This window comes from Talpa europaea (assembly GCF_964194135.1).
Source record: "Talpa europaea genome assembly, chromosome: 8".
NCBI lineage: Eukaryota > Metazoa > Chordata > Mammalia > Eulipotyphla > Talpidae > Talpa > Talpa europaea.
The window spans coordinates 40,433,298-40,457,993 of record NC_140075.1 but is presented as its reverse complement, the minus strand read 5'-3'; the positions used below and the strand labels follow the sequence as shown (position 1 = coordinate 40,457,993).

The following is a 24,696-nucleotide window of genomic DNA, read 5'->3' as shown; positions in this document are numbered from 1 at the left end:
CTGGTTCAACCACTATGGAAAGCTGTGTGGAGGACCCTCAAATTACTAAAAATGGATCTACCATAGGACCCAGCAATTCTACTCCTAGGAATCTACCCAAAGGGTACAACAACATTAATTCAAAAGGAAACCTGTATTTCTGTTTATTGCAGCACTATTTACAATGACTAACATGGAAACAACCTAAATGGAATACAGATGGCTGGATAAAGAAGATATGGTATATATACACAACGGAATACTATTCAGCAATCAAAAAAGATAAACTCATGATATTCACAGTAACATGGATGGAGCTAGAAGGGATTATGCTCAGTGAAATAAGCCAAAAGGAAAAAGAAAAATATTAGATGATATCATTTAAAGGAGGAATATAAGGAAACCAAACATAAGGTTAAAAAACCAAATTGTAGGCAACTATACATCTGAGGCTTAAAGCAGTGAGGGGGAGAAAAAGGGATCAAAACAGGTGGGAAGAGTACAAAGGACCACGTAATAGTTCACAGATGACATGGTGGGGGATATTTATGTGAACAACACCTGAAGGGAGAAATCAAATACTGTAAATATATGAATGACAATGTAAAAATTTTTTTTTTAATTTTAAAAAAAGGTGGTGGGGCGTCACACAGCATCACTTCCACCACATTTTGTTCACTAGAACTGAGTTACTAATGTGAACTCATATGTAGAAGAAGGAAAATCTGGTTTTTCTTGAGGGGAAGAACGGCAAAGAATTTGTAGATGTTTTAAATCCACCACAAGCTTACTTGTCTTTTCTGTGGTGGTCTCCACACACTAATCTTTCCATAAGAACAGTGTTTACCTCACTTTCTACTGTCAGTACAATCTGGGTGCCATGGGAGTCCTATGTTTGCTTTGCCTGTTGCTCCCTGTTAGGGGGCGCTAGAGAAAATGGAAGCCTGGGTAACGAGCTTGCTGGGAGAAGCTTGCTCCTTCCTGCTTTTGTTTCTAGAGCTTTCTGAGGGCTTCGTGTTGACTAGAAGTTTTTCAGGAGGCAAGGGGCAACACATGCCAGCAAAGGCAGTTCTTTCCCACAGTAACAACCCCATTTGCATTATCAGCACTTGCCACACCAGCTTTGATGTGTTCCCCAGAGAGACTTCACTGGCAGTCAGACATTTCTCTCACAGGTATGAGTTTTGGTTCCAAGGGTCTCTTTCTATATGTCTTTAATAATTCTACTTTTTCCCTGTTCCCTCATGTCTAGGAGTGGAAGTTGTTCTCTGTATTTGCTATTTCTGTGATCCCTCAGAGTTCTCATTTTACACTTTTCATAACCAAATCAACTTTAAACTGAATTGTGATTTTTAAAAATTCTGTCTATAGACAACTGGTATGTTTTGTGTTGCCCAACTAGAATGTGGCTGAATAGTCCAGGGACCAAACCCTCAGAGATGCCTTTGGATTTCTATGGGTTTGAGAGCAGCAATGAGATTCTCACCAGTAGGTGATCCATGGGGTGCAGTGGCATTGTAATGCATCAGATTATGTATCCTCAGCCCCATGGGTGAGGACTCAAGTGGCTGCTACACTTGTTAGGCAGTATAACCACTGTAAGGAAATGGACACTTCTGGGTGCCCTGGAGAATTTAGAGAAAGAAAATTATAAACTTAGGGCTTTAAACATTCAGCTCAAGTCTTAGTCAGAGAATGAGCAGGTTTCCTTGATATCGTATAACCAGAGGTCTGAGGTAGCTGAAAACCAAACACAATGTTTAATTGTATGATTACAGAATTACCTCAGCTGAATTCACAGCCTCTTCCAGTGTCTTGAGAAAGGACATGACATTTCCCAGTCATCTGAGTCTTTCTTGCCTGGGAGAAGCAACTTGCTTCCCCATGTCTGAGGAAACTAGTCTTCTCTTGCTTAAAAATGCTGTAATAAAATCATCTGGGACACTGTCCATGCTCCTCAAGATCCAGCTGACTGAGTACCATCTGCCCACATTTTAGCCAACAGACCCATCACTAAGATTTCATCATGCTCCAGCAAAGCAAGCACAATCCCTGAAGAAGAAATAGCTTATACACCAAATAAAATTTTAAAGATTTTGTTAATAAATACAGAAGCCTGGGGAATATGTGTGGAAGTGTAGATACTAAGAATGTGAGATGAAGACCAACACATAACACTGGCTTGGGGCAAATGTTATTGATGTGGATGCAGTTACATTTTCTGGACTTGTGTTAGTGCACATACCTGGACAGGTCTCTATATTTGGTTGGTTAACTAAAATTTAAACTTAGTGGTAGCCTATATTTATAGAAAGTAAGATACCAGAGGTTTCCTGGCATTACATGGAGGGAATCCAAAGGCTTAGAGAGTTAGGAATATTGGAATAATTGATTTTGTGTGATCTGCATTCCAGCCTTCACCTTGCCCACAAAATAAGGAAAATAAAACAATGTGTATCTTTATGGAGAACAATGTTTAATAGGCAGTTCTATTGTTAAGGACCCAATATTTAAAATTCATGGTTAAAAAAAAAATGTGTGTATAAAGTTTTTTGGGCATTTTAAAGTGATTAATCTGAGAACAAAGCCTCTCACATCTAAGTCATGTCAACATGATCCAAAGTTACATACTTCTAAATTTTAAAGTTTTTTATGTATCAAAACTTTTTAAAGATTTTTTTTTATTTATGCATGCAAGAACTTGGGTGTAGGCCAGAGGTGTGGGGGTGAGAGGACTTACCAGAGACAGAGTGGGGAGCAGAACAGGCAGATCTATTTAAATACACTGCTGAGGGGAACAATGGGCAAGACAGGGGAGGTCTGCTGTGCCATGTGGGTCAGCTCCCTGGCCAGGGATAGAACTCATGCTGCTGTGGTTGGCAATAGCTTGAGAGCACTGAGACTTTAACCCTGTGCCACCAGGGAGGCCCTATATATCAAAACTTTAAATAAAAACTGTTAACTCTTCAAGAAAGTCAACAGTGGGAATTAACAATGTTTAGAAGAAAAAATCAGGAATAAAATGGGTCTTTGTCTTGCAAAGTCAATCCTATGTCTAAAATTCCTTTTCTCTCAGAGGAAAGGGCCAGAATCTATTCTTTTTTTTTTTTTTTTTCCAGAATCTATTCTTCAGACAGTGAAGAGGGATCAGAAGAAGGTAAGGCTCAAAGATTACTCAAAGCAAAGAAACTCAACAGTGATGAGGTAAAGTCAAATTGATTCAATTACAGGGTTTTCCCCTATCCCAGGAGCCAACTCCTGGAATGAAGAAGAGCTCACAGCCCAGGCACAGACAGCCGGAGCTCAGCAAGATAAATGCAGGGACAGGATAAGGAGGGGCTCAGAAGGGGTCTGACACATATGCTGGGGTGGGTGTTGGAAGACTGTTCCGAGAAGGATCTCTCTCTGGCTGTTGGAGAGAGTGCTAGCTTGCAGGGCACGGAGGCCAGGGTGGGCATGCCTGGCTGATGGAAAGGCCTGGGTACTAAGGTACCAAGTTTGACTAAAGAACTACAAATAAGTTCAGCGTGATAAAGGAAGAGGCCTATCTTGTTCATGATGATAACTGGACATCTTTATTGTCTGGGTATAATAGTAGTTGAGGGTTATTTCATTGTGTTATTATTTTTACTTCAATTATTTCCTTTTTTTCCACATAAAAGATCCTAAGTGCAAGGAAACTTTTAAGTCTTAATTACACAAGCGAATCATTATTATCATCATATACCATGTTCATTCAGTCAACAGTTCCTGAAATCTTAACATGCTCCAATCTAGGTTCTTCAGATAGAGGACCAAAATATCCAGTTGGTCACCTGGGTAAGGGAAGCATTCATTTTTCATATAGAAATATACCTATTTAATACTTTAGAAACAATCCTTGTTTAAAATCCACAGGCTTTAAAATACTGATTTTTTTTTTAGAGAAAATAAATTACTGAGGAAGCAGAGGAATGTATTAAGAAGTATGATAGATGCTCAGCAAACTAAGTCAGAAAGAAAAAGAAAAATACCAGATGGTCTCACTCATAGCAGAAATTTAGAAAACCTAAATAAGGGACCAGGAAAAAGACTAATTATACAAAGTAAAAATCAAAATCAACAAGCAACTATAAACCAGAGACACACTAACCCAGGGGCGGGGGGGCTTCGAAGAGGGGCGGGGAGAGGAAGGACTAGGGTCAAAATAAGGGGGGGGGGTGCAATTGTATGGGGAACATAACCAAAATGAAAATGCATACATTGTGCAAAAATGAAAAATGATGTAAGAATTATATAAAATATTTTAAAAAATGAAAAATGATGTAAAAAATATATAAAATAAAATTTTTTTAAAAAGGGAAAAAAAAAGAAGTAGGATAGGAATCCTGGTCAGTAGAGAGGGAAGTATCCCTCCACCCCTGATGCTGCCCAGGGTAATAAGCCATGTTCCCACTGCCTGACCTGCCGCAGACAGTGTCTGAGGGCAAAGGTCGCTGCTAGGTGGTCAGGTTCAGCCGGCTTCCCCACTGCCAGCTCAGAACCATTTTAGACAAAATTTCCAGAAACTTTGGATATTGAGTTTTACATCTTAACTCTCTTTTCAGTACAGAAGGTGCACTCTCCAGAAAGAGGAAAGCAGTGTGTAAAGAGGAAGAAGAATGAAGCATAAAATGTACACTTACTGTATCCAAGTTTGCTTTAAAACAAGGATGAAAGGACTTGTTTTCATTGGCTTGATGAATTGAGTTGCTTTTGCACTACCCTGGCTGTGAATAAAAAGGTTACAAGCAAATCTGTGACTAAAAGGTGTTTATTCTTCCCAAAAAAGTTTATATTTGATAACTTAGCTCTGGGTCTTAGGTATTTGTGCCTTCTTGCTACTCTGCCCCAATCCTTCTCCTGGCCCAGCACAGATCAACTCAGGTATATCACCTCCAACAGGTTGTGCTGTCTATCCTGCCTAGCTGGGGTTGGAGTCCTTCTGTGCAGTACCAACCCGTCTAGGTGCTCTTTCCACTATGTTGTGTTCCAGGTTGGGAGGGCTCACTGGCTACTATGTTTTGTCAAGGGCTGCATAGGCCTCACCAATTCTAACCCTCAGAATAACTCAAAGGGCAGTATAAATATGATTCCCATTTACAGAGGTGGACACTCAGGTTTAAAGAGTTTCTTTGTCCAAGGCTTTTCCCCCCTAAACAAAAATCAAAAATTTTTGAGACAAGGGTCAGGGTCCTGGGTGCACAGCAATCACAGTACTGAGCCAGTGTATCAGTGACAGACACCCAAAATACCTATCCTGAGATAAAGGGCCACTATAGATTTAGAGAAAAGAGCAACAGGAAACAACAGATTTCACTTCTAGTTTTGTGGCTGGTACAGCAGCTGGAACACAGAAGATACCTAATATTTATTTATCAAATGACAAACCAACAGTGTTATCTTTGTCAAGTTACTTAACTTCTCTGCAGTCAATTTTCTCAACTCAGGTTTTAGATTTGACTATGGAAATCTGTTGAGTACAAATCAGATGTTTTAAAAAAAAAGTTAAACAGAAATGACCAAAGAAAAAGAAGTAGGCCCATCATCTCACCATGCAGAAAATCTGGATTTATATTATATGTCCCTCCCTTTGATACACTTCAAGCCTAATTTTATGGTTGTAAAAACCATGAAATCCAAAATTAGCACTAGCTCCTGAAAGGAAACTTCAGAGACTCATTTAGAACACTGAGACATTAAGGAAGGCTTACGGTAGGGCTGACTAGTCTTCATATGGGGCTGGCCTTAAAGCTCTGTCTGCAAATAAAATGGGGGCAGGGAGTAGAGGAGTCAGCTTGGGATCTGGGAACTCTAGGCCCTTAATCTTTGCAGGTAGGCAGGCAAGCTTAAGATGTCTGGCCATTTTGAACCCACATGTGGTCAGCCTTCACCACTGTAGGGTATTTAAATGAGCCGGGTGCCACTGAGCTGAGCATGAGGGGGCCCTGTCTCCTCACTGCCACATTTCCTGGCACCCACATCTACTTGGATTCATGGGAGCTGGAGTTACCTGACAATTCAAGCACCTGAACCTCCATCTTGCCAAAAGGGACAGGCATCAAGGAAACTCGTACGTGACTGTCAACAGCTATCCTTGGTAGGCCAGCCTACATAAAAGATTAAATGGGAATTTATTTATGCCACTGCATTTCAGAACTCTGAATATGTAACATTAAATTATTTGACACTTATCCGTAAGTGTTATTCATCAAATTCATTAAATATTTTATCTATTTCCTCTTTTGGCTGATAAATATGTGAGAACAGGAGATAGCTTTGCTTTTTATTGTACAAATAGTCTCTCACATCAGGTTCACAACAGACTATCACAAGACCCTGTCTCTAATTATTTGTCATTTCAGTATAATTTTATGCACACATCAGGCTGAGTGTTGGCAAATTAGATTGAACCATATGAAATGACTATTTCATGGGTAAAAATGGCCAAATAATTTTATATGACTTAACTTGGATGGGAGATAAACTAACTCAGGTAAATTTGTAAGATTATCCTTGAAGAGTTAAATAAGCAATGAATTTTAGGACAAAGGAACTAAAGGAATCATGTACTTTTTAAAAATTTCCAAGTCTACAGGGTATTTGATAAACCACTGAATTGGTAACTTCTAAATGCCTATATAATACATATTCTTCAAAAGAAATTTCAATGTGCTATTAAGAACTAGGTTTGTAATATTTAAATTCAGTGTTACAAAATTTACTTTTATTTATAAAAATTGAAAAAAATATGAACAGTATTTTGAATAATTTAGCATTAAAATGTATTTAAATTTCTGATTTTACATGACAAAGAATGATGCATTGTTACAAAGGTTTTAAACATACTCAGACCAAATATAAAGGACCAAAAATAATATGTTTCAAATTACAAAAGTTTTTATTCTATGCACATGTATGCATGCAATTATTTTTTCTAATTCTCAAGCAAATAAAAAAAGTTGAAACTTATCAAAACTATATTTCTTTTTGAATGGAAATGAAATTACTCCTAGAAATTGCTGTACATACTCACCAAGAAATACCCAGAATGTGTTCTTATTAATTAAACTTTACTCTCTGAACATATAAATATGGACAAAATTATCTGCAGAAAAAGTTTAGGTCAATCAATTGCTCTACAGGAAATAAAACACACTTGGCAGAAAAAGGAAGAAAACCTCAGATATATATCTGAAGTAGACTCTAAGAGTGTCTAATCATCTTAAAAATATATGAACTTTTTATAACTATGTTAATAAAACATGGCTAGTGGTTATCTCATAGTGCTATAATCTATTTTTACTTAGCCACTAGTGCAGGTGTCTTAAGTAAACATTTTTATATGTCAATAAAGACTTTCTAAAATACTTGGTAGTGGCTTATAGAGCTGAATCATCACATAGAAAAACCCATACGACATAAGAATGACCAAATTAAAGTATGACTTAAGAAGATAAAAAGCTTTATTGCTGAATACAACTTTTTCAATTTAAATATAGTGAAGTTTCTTTGTTTGGTAAGATAGTCTTATAATGAGAAATATCAGAACAGTAGTGATCAGTGAGAGCTGATGGAGAAAAGACAGTTCTATAGATGTTTAGACCCAACAGCAACAATAGGAGTTGCTTGGGCATATCTACGTGTTTGGTTCTTGTGGGTGCTGTATCGTCCGTCAACAAATGAAATAAATGAAATAAATCAGACCAGAAAGACAAATACTCTTTGATCTCATTTATATGAGAATCTGGAAAAAGTGAACTCAAAGAACCAGAGAATAGATTGTTGGTGGCCTGTGGCAGGGGGGTAGAGAAATGGCGAGTGAGAATGGGGTGGAGGGCAAGTGGATGAATATGGATGAATATGCGCAAAAGATACAAAATTCCAGTTTTAAATACAGGATATATAATGTGCAGGATGATAACTATACTTAACAAAACTGAATTAAATATTTGAAAGTTGCTAAGAGAACAGATTTTGTAAGTTCTCATCACAAGGAAAAATGAAGTTTTTTTTTAACCATGTGAGGTGAGGAATATTAATTAAACATATTGGTGGTGACTATTTTGTAGTATACACATGTATGTAACCTTCATCCACTTAAAACTAATAAGCTATATGTCAATTATAACTTAATAAACCTGGAAAAAATATTTTCCAGTGAAGTGGCATTATAATAAAGGAATATAGTTGAGCAGTACTGAACGAGCCAGAGAATGTAAGCTGCTTAAAAAAAAGCATGATCCTCTGCTGGAAGGTAACAGTAGTTACTGATTTTATAAGGAAATGTCAAGGCAGTCTTAGGGATATAGAAGCAGAAATATAAGATTTTATGAAACACCATGAATCCTTTCATCTTATTTTAATGGCAGCGAAGGTTAAATATAATGTACAATACATCATTAACATTTTTATCAAAACATTTTTTCTTTTATAATTTTTATTATATCAAGGACCCCCCCCCCTTAAATGAAAATATGTCAGATACTGTCAATGGAAAACTTTACAAAGTTCTATTTACATGTAACTTTTCTAGAGTGCATCTAATGCACAAAGCAAGCAAGTGTGTTATTTCATTCAAATAAGAATTAACAATTTAACAACCGAGAAAATTTCTGAAATCTTTCACAATCAACTAATTTAACACCAAATGTTTATTTGGTCTTTTAAATGACAGGCACCCTTAGGAAATGTATTTCACTTATACTTTAGACTTCCACTAGGTTTTTGCTACAGTATTCAGCACCAAAATCCATTTTAATAATATCAATATTAGCAATTTATTTTTAAATACATACTATTTCATATAGACATAATGGAAAAATTAGAACTTCAAACAAATACAAATATCAAAATTTATAAAATGGGCAGTTAAAAAGTTTTTAAAAAACAGCAATCTAGAAATGCAAAAAAAAAAAACCCTTTGATTAGACAAACAGGTTAATTGGTTTAATTGGTTAAGACTATAAAACTTAGTCTTAGAAAATCTTTGGCTTAAAAATCAAGACTATTTCAAAATTATAATTTTTTCTATTATCAAATTTTAGAGCAGTCTAGAAATACTGAAAGTTTTTAAAAATCTAAGAGGTGCCAGATTTTTAAAGATCAAAGTAAACACCAGTTTTCTCCCTTGTAAAATTACATTTTTAAAAGATTTTCTGTATTTAATCAGATGAATGTTCATCTTTAAAGTTATTTATGAAGAAATCGTTTCTCTAATTATATAATGAACTATATACTGTTGCTTAGAACTGGAATAGTAAAGCAAATACTCAACTTATGCAGACTTTGATAAATAGTAACTGAAAAAATTATTACCCAAAAGTACGATACACAATTCTAGGTAGGGTCCACCTACCTATGTTTGAATTAAAAAAAAAAAAAAAAAAAAAAAACTGTGGGAGGAAAAGCTAACATTATCATTTTAGTGACTTAGAGAACAGTGCAAGCAAGGAAGCCCTGCTAAAAGTTAAATGGCAGCCTCTATCCAGGCTCCATGTTGACTCCCCATACCCTGTTCGGGCTGTGCAGCCTCTAAAGTCAAGTACAATTCCAAAGTTGTATGTGATAAGAAGGGAGAGGGGGAGTAAACTTGCTAACTTGAACCACCAGCAGCCTATACCTGAAAGGGAATAGTGCAAAGTTAATCCTGGCCCCTTTAAAATACTGAATACTGATTCAAAAAACAGACACACCTCAATTCTCAAGAGGAAAGCTTTCTCCTAAGAAGGCTTATTGCCACAGTACACAAAAAAAAAACTGCTAAGCCATCAGCTAAACCGTGCAGTCCGAGCCAAAGCAGACATTTTGTAATCTAATTATAATAGGTTTAACAAGTCTTCCCCTTTAGAGATATCCCCCTATAAATAAATGATACAGACATGTCCGAATTTTCGAGAGCAGAATCACTTAGATTCCGGCCCCTGTCTTCGGTAACCGTAAATGCCTCTGCCATATCTCCTGTGCAGAAGCTAACCTGAGACAGGGCAAGAACACATGGCTAGGTCCTCCATGGCAATGTCGGGTCTGGCATCGGTCTTCCTAGCACAGAACACTGTTCAAATGTCCACTTTAACACTGTCAGCATTAGGAAGACTATTTTGGTGATGAGAAATTACTTTTACATAATATGGACTAAAAAAGTATAACAGGAAAGATACAGATAATAAAAATTACATTTATGGGAAACAGCAGTTTTTGCTATTGGTTAGAAAATTTGTAATGGTGATTGCATACTGTTAACACAATTCTGCATTATCATACTTTGAAACAATATATATGCAAGCCAGTTTCTAACACTTTACAAAAAAACCATTAAGTGACCATTTATACATTCCTCAGACTTGAATTCTAACATGTTTATCTTTGATTCTATGTGCTCAACTGACAGTTGGCTATATGCCTTTTACAGAAAGAGAGTAGTTTTCCTACTCAGATGCTTTTTACTATGAGTGTTCATAAAAATTTAATGATGCCACATTATTAAAATGAAAAACTGTAATAAGTTTAGACATAACTATATATTTAAACAAAGTATGAACCTGGCAAAGCTGATGACTATGTTTAAGAAAAATTAGGTATTGCTGACACATCAGAAGGGTAGTGACCTGGAATGCACAAAACCATTTGCTCTCTGCTAGAGATCTGCTCTAAACAGATGGTCAGATTTTAAGTCATCTGTTTTAATATTCTGGCATTTTGCTTTTTTTTGATAGAAGGAAAAAGCACACTCTTGCCAAGTTCATGTATTCTAAAACATGGAAAAGTTTCCTTGTCATCAAATAAGGAAAGCTTTGAAGTGCCCTCAGCTTAGGAGGAACAACAATAATTCTATTATCACCATTGTCCCTTTTTAATTTAAAAAGATTGGTCCTCAAAATGTTCAAGTTATTTTACATAAATGATTAATGAAACTTTTTTACAAGTGTAATTTTTAACCTCAGACTCATCATAAATCATTTAAACTAAATTAAAAATGATTATAACAAAGTGTAGAAACAATGCTTTAAAATACAAAATATCACCTAATAGTCATTTTATAATTTGAAACTGGTTAACAACTTAAACTAGAAAAAAGAAGCATGTAGTTAAAGAAAATTTCCAGTCTCTTCCCTTCTACCCAGGAAAATTTTACATCTGGTATCACCAACAGGAGTTCTTGGTAACCTTTTGAAGTCTTTTGAAGAGCATGCCTTGGCAGGCTTACTGGTGATCTCCTTCAACTCGTCTCTTGCGAACTATGAGAAAAAGAAAAAATACTCAAAATCCCTATTTGTTTGTACAATGTTAACTACCTTGTAACAAACAACTTTCTGACTGATTCAGTTACAGTTGTACAAAAAAGAAATGTCCCATTCCAGTTCACAAGGTCATTAAAAACAATTCACATCCTTCATCATTAGCATTTACCTGGTGAGAACTAAAGGACTTCACAACAAACACAATGTGTCAAACCTCACCTGTGTTTAAAATCTATAACGGAATGGTAAGCAATCATCTTTGATCACTGTCCCTGTCTTATTTATTTACTGAAAATTTATTAACTCCATTTAAAAAATGATTAATAAATTACTGTGTTAAATTTTGAAATGACATTTAGGCAGCCAGAATTCCAAAGTATGAAAAGTATCTAATTTGCATGCTCTTCTGATTAGACACAACATATTTTCTTAGTCTGTAAAAGAACATACCAAAAACATTTTTGTCATTTTTAAAGGTAAGTGATTTGCTACTGCTCTCCAAATTTTGCTTATTACTGACAAAATGAACTGGTTCAGGGCTCTGAAAAATTAGTAACAAATGCAGAATAATGAAAATCCTAGACTCCAATAAAGTTGTATGGTCACACTGGTTACTATAAATTTTGGCCTCCAAAGTAGACAAATAGTTCTGCTGATAAAGTGAAGAAAAGCACATGTTTCTGAGTATCCCCATCCTCCACAATCAGGGGAGCAGAACTGTTAGGCCAGGCTTACTAATAGCAGGACAACTTCAGGATCTTGCTACCTTCACTGTCACCTGTCAGTCACCAGAGTGCAATGGCTGAGCTACCAGTTCAGGATTCCTCAGCATCACAGCCAACTCTTGAGAGAACAAAAAGCAGGCCAGAGCCTGCAAAGTAGCTCTGACACTTTGTAGCTTATTCCTTGGCAAGTTAACTTTTCTGAGACTCAACTCATCCTCTATAATGGAATTAATAATATCTGTAAGTCATGCCAGATAATTAAAGGCACAGCATACTCCTCAGTGCAGAAATGAAAACACAGTGCAGGAGGCCCAGGTCAAGCATCTCTTTAGGAGAAGGAAAGTCATTTAGCAATTACAGCTAGAGGATTTGCATTTATCCACAATGGGTTTTGGTACCCTTTCTATTAAGTTCCTCTTTTTCAATTAGATTGTTAGTTTATAAATTTTACATTCTCTTCTGTTTATGGAAACAAGTAGGAAAGCAACTGAACTGGCTAACAGAGTAATAAAAAGTCAATGGGTGCACCTGGCCCCCTGGCCTAGCATTGGATGCTCTGTTCTAACAGCTGGCTTCTGTGCTGGCCTGCAATAGAGGAGGCCAGACATTTGAGAGATGCGAGTAAAGGCTTGTCCAGCCTTTGATTGGGTGCTAACTAGAAATTAGAAGTCAGGAAAATTGAAGTATCAAATTCCCATGAAAATTTTATATTTCTCCACATAAGTACACCCCTGACTATATCCTTTTTTTTTAATCTTGTAGAAGAACTGGGGTGTAAGCCAGAGGTGTGAGGGGTGAGAGGATTCATTGAAAAACAGAGTGGGGAGTAGAATAGGTGGATCTACTGAAATACACTGCTATGGGGAGCAGTGGACAAAACAGGAGAGGTCTGCTGTTTCATATGTGGGTTAGCTCCAGGCCACTACAGTGATAGCAGTGAGATTTAACCCCTAGGACATCAGGGTGTGTTTACTGAAATATTAAGGAAAAAATATCAAGAGATTTGAGTCTTCAAATGAAAACTTACTCATGTGTATGGATCTCTGAAAAAATATAAGAAATATCTGACAAACTGGGTAATTCTTTAGGGTAATCATTCCCAAGAAAATTTTGAATTACAGCAGGCTTTGGATGTTTCAGATGTCAAAAGGCATGCTATTAAAAAAAAAAAAAATTCATGCTATAAACAAGATCTATAGGACAGAGTGGAACAAACAAAAGAGGTGCAAAAGTTAATTATGTAGTTAGCTGGTGTTATGAGAGTAATGTGAGACTCGAGGTTCAATCAAATATTGCAAATATACCATACAACCTCTGCTGTTACATCTGGGAGACTTCTTAGCTGGAGAGATGGCAAGTAGATAGGAATACTTCAGTGAATAGTTGAGACTTAGAAAATGAGAGAAGGAAAGATGACAAAATCAGAACACCAAAGATGTAACATAGTCCACTGGCAGGGCGAAGAAAAATTATATGCCCAAGAGATTCAGTACAAGTTTCAAGTCTTGTTATTTGATATCCCTTTCTAGTCACTATGTATTAGATTGCATTTAAGCAAATGTGGTCTTTAAGCTTGCCCCCTTGATTTATAAGCAGAGATACAAGTGTAAGGCTGAGAAAGTCAAGCAGAAGACTTTGTGAATACACCTCAGGAGAAGGAGGTGGTGCACAGTTCCATCTCCCTCTCCTCTTTTCTCCCTTGGTGCTGCCTGCTGTCTGCCGGTAGTAATTTCTATTTCATCCGTTAGATGAGAGGCCGCTAATAAGCTTGATCCTGTTAACAATTCTTTGGATCTGGTGTAATTTCTTTCTAAAATATACTCTACTGATTTAAGTTCTCTCAATATACATTATCAGTCAACTGTGAATAAGTCCTAACCTCAATTTCTCTCTATTTCTAGAAGAGTAATAAAAACAGTCCTTTGGAATTATCATTGCAATCATGCATTTAGGGGCCTATAAAGTCTGCAAATGCCTCCAGAGAAATCTAAGTCTTTTACCATGTAATGTTAGTGTTTTCTACCAGTTCCCCTTTTACACTGCTGATACTGGTTTATTCTGGACCCAACATCCTACTATGAATCTGTCCTCAAAATCTGCAGGCCATCTTTAGTGTTGCTCCAAATTTGAGCTTTTATCCATGTCATTCCAGGAATGTCTTATTTCCACTTCATTATCTGAGACTCACGTCTGCAAATCTAATTTGGATCAAAATGAGAGAGTATGGGGTGGGAAGTATCGAGAGAGTTACTAGCACAACTGTTTGTTTTCTTTCAGTTCTGCTTTGTGTTAGACCACAAATTCTCACCACAGCCTCTTCATCTTCTATTACACACTGCTATGGACAGCTACTCAACTGCTTAGTGTCAATATAAAGCAGCCTAGGAAACAGTTTTCATCTGCTCCCTCACCTGTATCTGCCAAAATAGCCCTTCTAATACCCAGCACTTCTTATAGGAACCTGGGCAAAGCACCTGCTACAACAGGCTGGGCAGAAGAGCAGAGCAACTGCTGAGGCCTTGCAAAGGTCAGTATCACTGCTGATATGGGCACTCGCTGTGCTGCTACTGCAGGATAGCAGCTGGTACCACCTGTCTGCTGGGAGGGATGCAGGTGACTGAGATGGATGGGGCTACACATTTCTTGGTGGTATCCTGGGAAAGCTTAAGTAGATAAAGCAGAGAGGATACTTCTTGCTTAACTTTATGGCTATTTAGTTACCAGAAAATTATAACTGGGCAGAATTCAAATTCTAATACTTTCTTTGTATTTACTTAATAAGTCTAATGGGTCAGGCATAGCTTAAGAGAAAGGTAGATTCAACAGATAGACAAGGCTTCTGCTCCAGCTGAGAGTCTGAAAATGGACTATTACAATGAAGTCTACCTAAGTAAAAAAACTAACATTTTTAGAGTCAATAATGTAAAAATTCTAAAAACTCAAATCATTGATGAAGTTCGATCAGACTTGAAAAAACACTTCTAAAATGCAAAATTAAATACTTTAAGAAAAAAAAATAAAAGTAGGAACCAATATTAAAACAATCAGCACAATGTTGCCAACTACATCTGGAACCAACAATACACTAAATCACACCAATTTTATCTTTAAAAAAGCAAGAGGCTGAAACCTTTTAGGGGAAACTACAGTCATGAAAGGACACAAAGAATTTGAACTAATCCACTGTGATCTGGATTAAAGGAATGAAGCTGTATTTTATTCCTGCTCAAGAAACCTTTATGAAATGCAAACTCAAATATGACTAAAGCTTAAAAGAACTATCACTTTGAAATGTTACTCCTTTTAAGAAACCTTATTTTAATTATTGTGAAATACATCTTTAAAAATATTTGAGTGAACTAACATAAAACTTGAAAGAATAGTCAATTTTTGGTGACATGTAGAAACAAAATTATTAAGATTTATATTCATTTTTATTATTTCTCCCTCAACCCTTTGCCCACAGCATCATACTCTTTAATTCAGCCTTGGCTGGAAAATTTAGTTCAAGCAGAAACCACAAGCCTCAGCAGTTTAACGAGAACCATGGAAGAACAGGAGGCTCCTGCCTGGGCATGTGCAGTGAGAAGACAAACTGCGCAGGAACAACCGTGTGAGGGAGTCCAGGAAGTACAGCAAATGTTTGCATACCACTAACTCTCAAACTTGGAGTTAAAACTACAATTCTTTTATATTTTGTCATATAAAGTTGAATTTCCATCTAGGCCTGTTTGTTAAAAAGGACAGATAACTCTCTATAATGTCAAAATCCTTAACAGTTCAAATGGGTGACTTGTAACTGAGAACAAAATATATGTTACAGGAAGCATTTATTATTATAACATTTGTTGTAAAAAACAATTCACTTTAAGATGTAAAATTTGTTTGTTACAGAAAGTTTACTTTATCCTCAACCCAATAATCACAACCTCCCTTAAGTAGAACTCTAGTTCAACCAAAATAAAAAAGGGCTAGGCAAATTTTAGAAATGAAGGCCAGGTAATCTGTTAAGATTTGTTTAAAAAAACATAAATAAGTATTTCCCCAAAATATTACCTTAATGACACAATTCAAAAATTTGATTTTATACTGCATTTGTCTTACCTAAGTCGTTGTTTTTGGTGATAGCATTAGCTGCTCTGGTTCGGGGTCCCTGCTGTGTAAACTGATATCCAAACTTAAGGATATTTGTATTTTCCTCAAGCATCTTGGCTATTTCCAATTCTACAGCTGTCCCCAACTGCTGCCTCTGGATTCATTAGAAATAAAGGATAGCATTTACAAATTAGATCAAAATACTTTTCAAGGTAAGTCAAGACTAAGACATGGCAGGCACATGCTTTTAAAATTTTCCCAATTTTTGCAATATATATATATTAATACATAACAGAAGCAAAATTTAAAGTTCAATATATGATCATATAGACAAAAATGTATGGATTACCATAACACTTCATATTTAACTAGGATGATTGATTACAATAACTGTAATGATAATAATAACAATGACAATAACAACAGAAGGAAGCAGAAAAATTGGGAACTTCTAGCATCAAGGTAGGAATGGTGGAGCTGCTGTGGAAAACAATTTAGCCACTCCTCAAAAAGTTAAATGGAGAACATAACTTGATTCCACTTCTAGGTCTATACTCATAAGAAATGAAAAATATGATCATATTAAGAACTTGTGCATAAATGTCATAGCAGCATTATATGTACCTTTTAAAAAATAGGTAACAGGTCATTCAACCTTAAAAGGAAATTAAGTACTGATATATGCTACAGTGTAGATGAACCTCCAGACATGTAGTTGAGTAAAAGAAAGCAAACATAAAAAACAAAACAAAACATTGTACAATTACATTTAATGGACTGTCCAAAATAGGTAAATACATAGAGACAGACCCTGGGAGGGTGAATAGGGAGTGACTGCAAATGGGTATGGAGTCTCTTTTCAGGGTGACGAAATGTTCTGGAATTAGTGGTGATTGCTGCACAACTCTATGAATATACTAAAAACCACTTCATTATATACTTTAAAAGAATGGCATGTGACTATCCCCACCCAAAAATTGAAAACATGGGTTAAATAGCATTCTAGTTAAGTTTTAAGATATAATCCTTTTTACTTTCATGGTCTACAAAATTTATTTATTTTGAAGGACTGAGGAAATCATTTACAAATATATTTTCAAATAATTGAAGTAATTTTTTAAGTAAAAAAACTGAAGTATTTCAGTCAAATATATATATTGTTTTAATTAATTATCACTATGAATGGAAACATTTGTAACATGTATATTTCTCTGCCTCTTTAAAGAAAAGTTACCAGGACGTGGGTGACCCCACATTATCACATGGCATCAGCACTGCATTCAGCCATACAGAAGACTACATACGTAGCCTTCTATTTTTTCATTCAACCTATTCATCTACTGGGCCTCCCTGGTGGCATGACAGGTTAAGCGCGGGTGCTGTGAGGCTGTCTGCAGCCTCTGCAGTGTGGGTTAGATTCCTGGCTGGCCAGGGAGATTCCCATCTGGCAAGGCAGACCTCTCACGTTTCGCATGCTGCTCCCCTGAGCAGTGTATTTCAGTCAATCTGCCTGTTCTGCTCCCCGCTCTGTCTCTGGTGAATTCTCTTACTCTCCTGCACCTCTGGCCTGTACCCCAATTCTCGTATAAATAAATCTTTAAAAAAAAAAAACAACTATTCATCTATTACATGTTTGGGGCTGTTACATGCTACAGACACAAAAAGTTCATGATGTGGATCTTTCCAATAAAGAGCTGAAAATTTGAGGATGGACTGCCACCTGTAAGAACTAGTTCAAAATTGCTAGGTGAGAAATTGTTGGTGAGGATGTGGAGACAGGGGAACCTGCATACACTGTTGGTGAGAAGGTATGTTAGTGCAGCCACTATGGAAAACTGTATGGAGATTCCTCAAAAGTTTAAAAATATTACAATGTCATAAGCCAATGTTATCTCAATTGAAAGAAAAATTAAGAATAAACTACCATTTAACCCAGCTGTTTTACTTCTGGGTTTTTAATCCAAAGAATACAAAAACACTAATTCAAAAAGGTACATGCACCTTTATATGTTCATTACAGCACAATTCACAATATCCAAGATATGAAAATGATAAGTGCCCATCTACAGATAAATGGATAAAGAAGATATTTTATATACACACAGGAACACTATTCATTTATCATTAAAAAAAGGAAATTTTGCCATTAGTGACAACATAGATGGACCTTGAGTGTTTCATGCTAAGTGAATTAAATCAAAGATAAGAGTTGCATGATTTCACTTAATGTGGAAGACAAAGAGAGAAATTAAGTGAACAAACAAAACAGAGACAAATTCTTGATACAGAGAACAGGCTGAGGGTTACCACAAGGGAAGGGGGTTGGAGAGTAGGTGAAAGAGTTAGTAAAATGGGTCAACTGTAAGGAGATGAATGGAAACTAGACTTGTGGTGGTGATCAAGAAGCAGTGTATACAGATGTCAGATAAAACCTATATAACGTTATAAAACCAAGTATACTTACAAAAATTATTTTTTAAATAAGCCAGTCATCTAAATTCTCTTAAAATGATTGAAGGAGAGCTGCTTTTACACACTTTCCTACACATTAATATTCTGGACGCCCCACCTTTCACCTGTTCTCAGGCCTCTACCTTACCAAAGGGACCTCAAAAGCATTTTCCCAGCCACCTCCTGAGCCCCCAAGCCTCCCAAAGCAGTGTGGGTTATTGTTTCCTCAAAGTTACTGCTGTAGCACACTGACCTGATTGTCAATCTTGAGCTCTGCCAGGGTTTCATTATCTCTTAAAGCATCAATCAGTGCAAGAACCCCAACTCCTGTAATAAAGTTGGACTCCATATTTAAGCTTTTCAAATTTTTGTTCACTTTCAACATATCTGCAAAAGCCTAGAAATTAAACAGTTAGAGATTAATATTTGACAGCCCCTATTACAGTCCATACATGCCAGAAATGAATACATTAATCAACATAATGCCTTAATTCTTGTTGGATTGTTTTAACTTGAAACACTACTCCACAGGTCTCACATGTATTTATGTGTTCCCTGTCCAAATCTTTGGATTTTTTTTGTTACATGTAATTCCTTGTTGGCAACATTTTTTACTCTTACTCACTTTATGTTCTTTCATTTCTACTTCATATTGCTTTTTCCTGTGTCTTTCAGTTTCTGTTTAGGACTAACTTTATCAATGTCTTTTTAGATAACCTGTCCTGATGCAGCTGGGCTTTGCAAAGTCAAAGTAAGAGTAAATTATGAACTAATTTCAAGGCAGGGAACAAAAGGAATGCCTAAGGCAGAAGGCCAGAAACATTAGATAAATAGACCTGCAAGAATACAATTACTATAGAGAATAAGGGGCTAAGTAAATATTAAACAAGGAAAAGTATGTCTTCAATCTGCTAAAAGGCTATTTCTTTAATCTGCTTTCATTAAATTTCTCTCAGGATATGGTAGTGCCAGGCATTTGACACAGTGCTTAATAAACACCATATAGATTAGTTAACGGAAAACTGCAAGTGACAACATAGGGAAGAGATGAGAGAGAATGAGACAAAGAGGCCGGGAAAAAGATAAAGATAGACAGTGAGAGAGAAGAGGTGGTTGGGAGGAGGAGTATGAGTTTATATAGAACAGCTCAGAGTACTAAAAAAAAAGTTCAAACTCCAGAAAATATGGGTAAGACTAAACACCAAGTTAAAGAAATGGAAATGGGAGCAAGGATAATAGAACTTGGGTATCTACACATTTTTTATCAGATGACTGGTTATGTGAAATGGAACAGATTCTTTGCATCTACCTGTACATACATGTATTCAATACTACTGAGTGCTTTTTATTTGATAAGTACAGTTCTACATTTAAAAAAATAAAACATACGGGTCTCCCTGGTGGTGCAGGGGTTAAAGACAGCACTGTCAAGCTATCACCAACAACTGCAGCCGGCCAGGGAGCTGACCCACACGGCCCAAAAGACCTCTCCTGTCTTACCTGCTGCTCCCTTCAGCATCCTATTTCAGTAGATCTCTCTGTTCTGCTCCCCACTCTGTCTCTTGTGAATCTTCTCAACCCACGCACCTCTGTTCAACACCCCAGTTCTTATATGCATAAATAAAAATAAATCTTTAAAAAAAAAAAAAAAGGAAAGTAAAAGCAGATATGAGATCTAAGTCAGCACTTAGATTTTATTTTTTTAATTTTTTTAAAAGATTTATTTATTTATGCATACAAGAGCTGGGGTACAGGACAGAGATACAGGGGGTTGAGGGGATTCACGAGAGACAGAGCAGGGGCCAGAACAGGCAGATTGACTGAAAGACACTGCTGAGGGGAGCAGCGTGCGAGACAGGAGAGTTCTGCTTCACGATGTGGGTTTCTCTCTGGCCAGCAGGGGATCGAACTCATGCTGCAGAGGCTGTGGATTGCTTCAGAGTGCAGTGCTTAACCCCTTGCACCACCAGGGAGGCGCAGCACTTAGATTTTAGATGGTTGTTAGAGTTCCAAGTAAAGCAATTAATTGGTAGCTGGACATGAGTCCAGTTAGCAGAAACAGATAACATACAGCGATGAAACAGAATGAGACCACCCAGCAAAAGAGTGTAGATAGAGAAAAGAGGCAAAGGAGGATTGGGTCCAGGGCCACGTGAATGCTTAAATGTTGGAGAGATGAGGAGGAACCAGTGCAGGGACCAGAGACGGAATGTCCAGAGAATAAAGGGAGTGAGATCCTCAACACCAAGGAAAGAAAAAGGGTCATACCACAACCAAGTGCAATTTACCCAGGAATGCAAGGTTGACTTAATACATAAAAATTAATCAATGTATTACATCATTTTAATAGAATAAAAGACAGAAACACAAATCAAAACATGAGATACCACCTCACACCTGTGAGAATAGCCTATGTCAAAAAGAGCAGGAACAAGCGTTGGTGAGGTGTAGAGAAAAAAAAACAACCTTGGGCCTCCCTGGTGGCGCAGCGGTTGAGTGCTGGGTTGTGAAGCTGCCCGCAGCTTCTGCGGCGCCGGTTTGATCCCTGGCTGCTCCCCGGCCACCGGAGGAGGGTCCCACATGGCATGCAGACCTCTCCTGCCACCCGCTGCTCCCTTCAGCAGTGTACTTGGGTCCTTCTGCCTGCTCTGCTTCCCACTCTGGCTCTCGTGAATTTTCTCACCCTCCCGCGCTTCTGACTGTACCCAGTGCTTATATAAATAAATAAATAAATCTTTTAAAAAAGAAAAAAAAAAACAACAACAACCACCTTGTGCACTGCTGGTGGGAATAAAAACTGATAAAAGACAGTAGGGAGATTCCTCAAAAAGTTAAAAATAGATCTATTATATGATCCAGCAATTCTACTTCTGGGTACCTGTCTAAAAAATATAAAACACTAATTCAAAAGATATATGCTTTCTTATGCTCAATGCAGCACTATTTGTAATAGCCAAGATACGGAAACAACCTAAGGGCCTAATGTCAGATGATTCAGTAAAGAAGATGTGGTGTATCTATACACATTGGAATACTACTCAGTTATAAAAAAATGATGAAATCTTGCCATTTATGACAATATGGATAGAACTGTTGGGGATTATGGTAAATGAATTAAGTTAGAAGGAGAAAAACAAGTACTGGATGATCTCACTCGTAAGTGGAATATAAAGAAACAAAGCAAAGGAACAGATGAAACAAACCCTCGGATTCTGATAGCAGAAGTGAGATTAACTAGGAGGAGAGAAGGGGCCTGATGGATTGTGGTAAAGGATTATTAGTACTTTGGCAGTGGGGAGGGTATGGTGACACACAATGAAGAGATACGAATCTATACTCAAGCAAACATTTCATACCTTAGAACCAAAAACAAAGGCCAAAAAACACCTAATCATCTCAACAGATACAGAAAAAGCACTTAACAAAAATACAACCCTATAGATCCAGAAATGGAAACTTCAGGAACTATTAGAAGAATGATATAAATTTTACATGAAAAGACCTCTAAGATATAATTGTTGAGTAAAAACTTGAGTGACAGAACAGCATTTTTGGCATGGCCCCCTTTATGTTTTTATAAATACAAAGCAAGGAAACACAGGAATAAAAATAAAACAGTAGTAAATAATGTATTATCTAAGTTCAATTGCTGCTTAGCAATTGAAAAAAAGGGAGTAAACCTATTTATAAAATCACAGTTTAGCCAGCTCTGTAAGTAGTCATAATTTTGATATTATTAATAACAGCTTACTTACAACAGCAACAGGGTCATTGCTCCGGGTAGCTGCAAGACTGAAATGTTTCACATGTGTGTTGGTTTCCAAAGCCTTTGCAAAATCTTTTAGGGTTGGAATTGGGATATTCTTGAAAGACAATAATGTAAAACATTATTAAATTTTAGTTTTCAGAAAATTCTATCCATTAATCAAATATATTCTTACCTTTCTGCATTACTCAGAAGTTATATAAACACACAACAGTCTACAAATGAAAACAATTCAGCCTCCCACAAATCTATTTGACTTCTCCATTATGGTACATTTGGACAAACTGTTGACCTAGGACAGAGTATATCACCATTTCGCCATTGTTCATGTTAAAGAAACTCTCACTGTTCTATCTGTACTTATAAGAAAGAAGTCAACCTTTGCCCATTCAAAACAGATCAACTTTTCTAAAGAAAGATATGAGGGAGTCCTGGTTCCTAAGCAGATGACAAACTATCTCAGTCACTTTAAGTTACAAGATAGTAAGAGAAATTAACTCTACAATATTTGAAATGTAGCAAGATAGAGAAGGTATTAATTTCTTCCTTGAGAACCCAGACATCAACTCTGTGGCCTGGTTTAGTTCATTGCTGCTGACTGAGAGACAGACAAGTATCAGGACTGAAATTTTTAAAAATTAAGAAGACTAATGATCAACTAAGGATATTAGCTTTTTCCAAGGCTTTCTCTCCTCCGATGACAGGAATACCCACAGAGATCTCATTCCCTCAGTTCTCGTAATTTTCAGATGCTTCCTCCATCCCAAATCAGGTAAGTTATGACAATTTGAATTTCTAATAACCAAGTCAGATTCCAGAAAGCTGACTTTTATGTGCATACCTAAGAGAAATAAAAACATGTTCCCAAGGGGAAAATAATAATAACTACACAAAACAAAAACAAAAAGACAATTATAAATCAGAGACATCCTGAAGGAGAGGAGGCAGGAGAGGGATCGGAGGGAGGAGGAGCACAGAGGACTGAGGTGATGGTGCACGGGTGCCTTGAGGAAGGAAATTCTATGGGGACTACCCCTGAGTCAGAGGGAAGCAAACATTATTTAAAAATGAACAATGATGTAAAAATTTTTAAAAAATAATTAATTAAAAAAATGTTCCCACAAAAACCTACATGTGAATGTGTAAAGTGACTCTAATCATAATTATCCCAAATTGGAAGCAGCCATATGTCTAGCAACTCACAAATGGACAATCCAATTGTAGCATATCCATATAATCAAATACTACTCAATAACACAGAGGAACAAACTCTAGACATGTGTTGCTTATTGATGTTTTGGTCAACGATGTACTGCATATATGACGGTGGTCGCAAAGGCTATGCCTTATAGATGAGGTGTGTAGAAGGCTATACACCTAGGTTTGTGTGATATTTGAACAACAAAATCGCCTAACAATGCATTTCTCTGAGTGTACTCCTGTTGTTAAGAGACACATAACTGTCTAGGCACAAGCAGCAACAATTGAGAAATATCTCAAATGCATTATCTTAAGTAAAGGAAGCTGGGCTCAAAAAAGGTTATATACAATACAATCCACTTACATGACATTTACAGAAGGCAAAAATGATAGGGAAAGAAAACAGATTAGTGGCTGTCAGGGGCTAGAGTTTGAGGCAGAGAATGACAAAAGGGTATGACATGTTCTACATGTACAATGGTAAGATTTGTCAAAACTCATAGACGTACACATTAAAAAGGGAGAGCTTTATTATATATGTTACATCCCAAGAAATGTGATTTAAAAAACAAAACCCAAAGACTAAATGCTCTTAAAAGAAGGCAGTACTTTGGAAGTGAGAGAGATTTATTCTGACAGAATGTGATACTCTTTAGAAAGCAAGTCAGAAAAATACTGTAAAGCTTTAGTTTCGAAAATATGAGGGAGTATGTATTAGTACTGTTAGAGGCAAAACTTTACCTTTAAGCAGAAAGAACTAGACTGTATCAAAATTACCCAGCTGTCATCCTAAATCCAACCTACTCAAAGCAATTCAAAATGTTTTGTTTGCTACCATGCCTACCTTTATATTATTCAAATTAACTTCAACAAGACGAACATCATTTTCTTTAATTCTCTTTAAACTCTCTTCAACGTTAGTTGGATTTGGTGGCTCATCAAATACTGGGAGAATCTTTTCACCTTTTACCACATCTACAGTAATAAATGAAAAGAACAAGAGTTTCATAGGTTGATACTTCTACACTGGATACATATATTAACTTGGTAAGACACACATACACACTCTCAAGAGAACTAACTTAAAAGTTTCTTCTCTACATTTCCAAAAAGATCCTTAATTGTTGACACTATTTAAAACAATGAAGTAAAACTGTATTGAATATAAATGCCAGACATAATTCAATATTTAATTTGTTTTCCAAAGTATCAACCTTTAAAA

General features: G+C 36.5%; 1 protein-coding gene across 2 annotated transcripts in view; it reads right to left on the bottom strand.

Moving 5' to 3' along the window:
- Positions 1-11,199: 11,199 nt before the first annotated feature.
- The window catches only part of TMOD3 (tropomodulin 3), a gene marked incomplete at both ends in the record, with an annotated part of 39,047 nt that continues 25,550 nt past the window's right edge, over positions 11,200-24,696 (bottom strand). For both annotated transcript variants that reach the window (XM_084240437.1, XM_084240438.1), the window contains 5 exons: positions 11,200-11,234; positions 16,067-16,211; positions 18,762-18,905; positions 22,264-22,371; positions 24,319-24,449. In XM_084240437.1, the coding sequence (XP_084096563.1) occupies positions 11,200-11,234; positions 16,067-16,211; positions 18,762-18,905; positions 22,264-22,371; positions 24,319-24,449 (563 nt within the window). The remainder of the gene's footprint in view (positions 11,235-16,066; positions 16,212-18,761; positions 18,906-22,263; positions 22,372-24,318; positions 24,450-24,696) is intronic.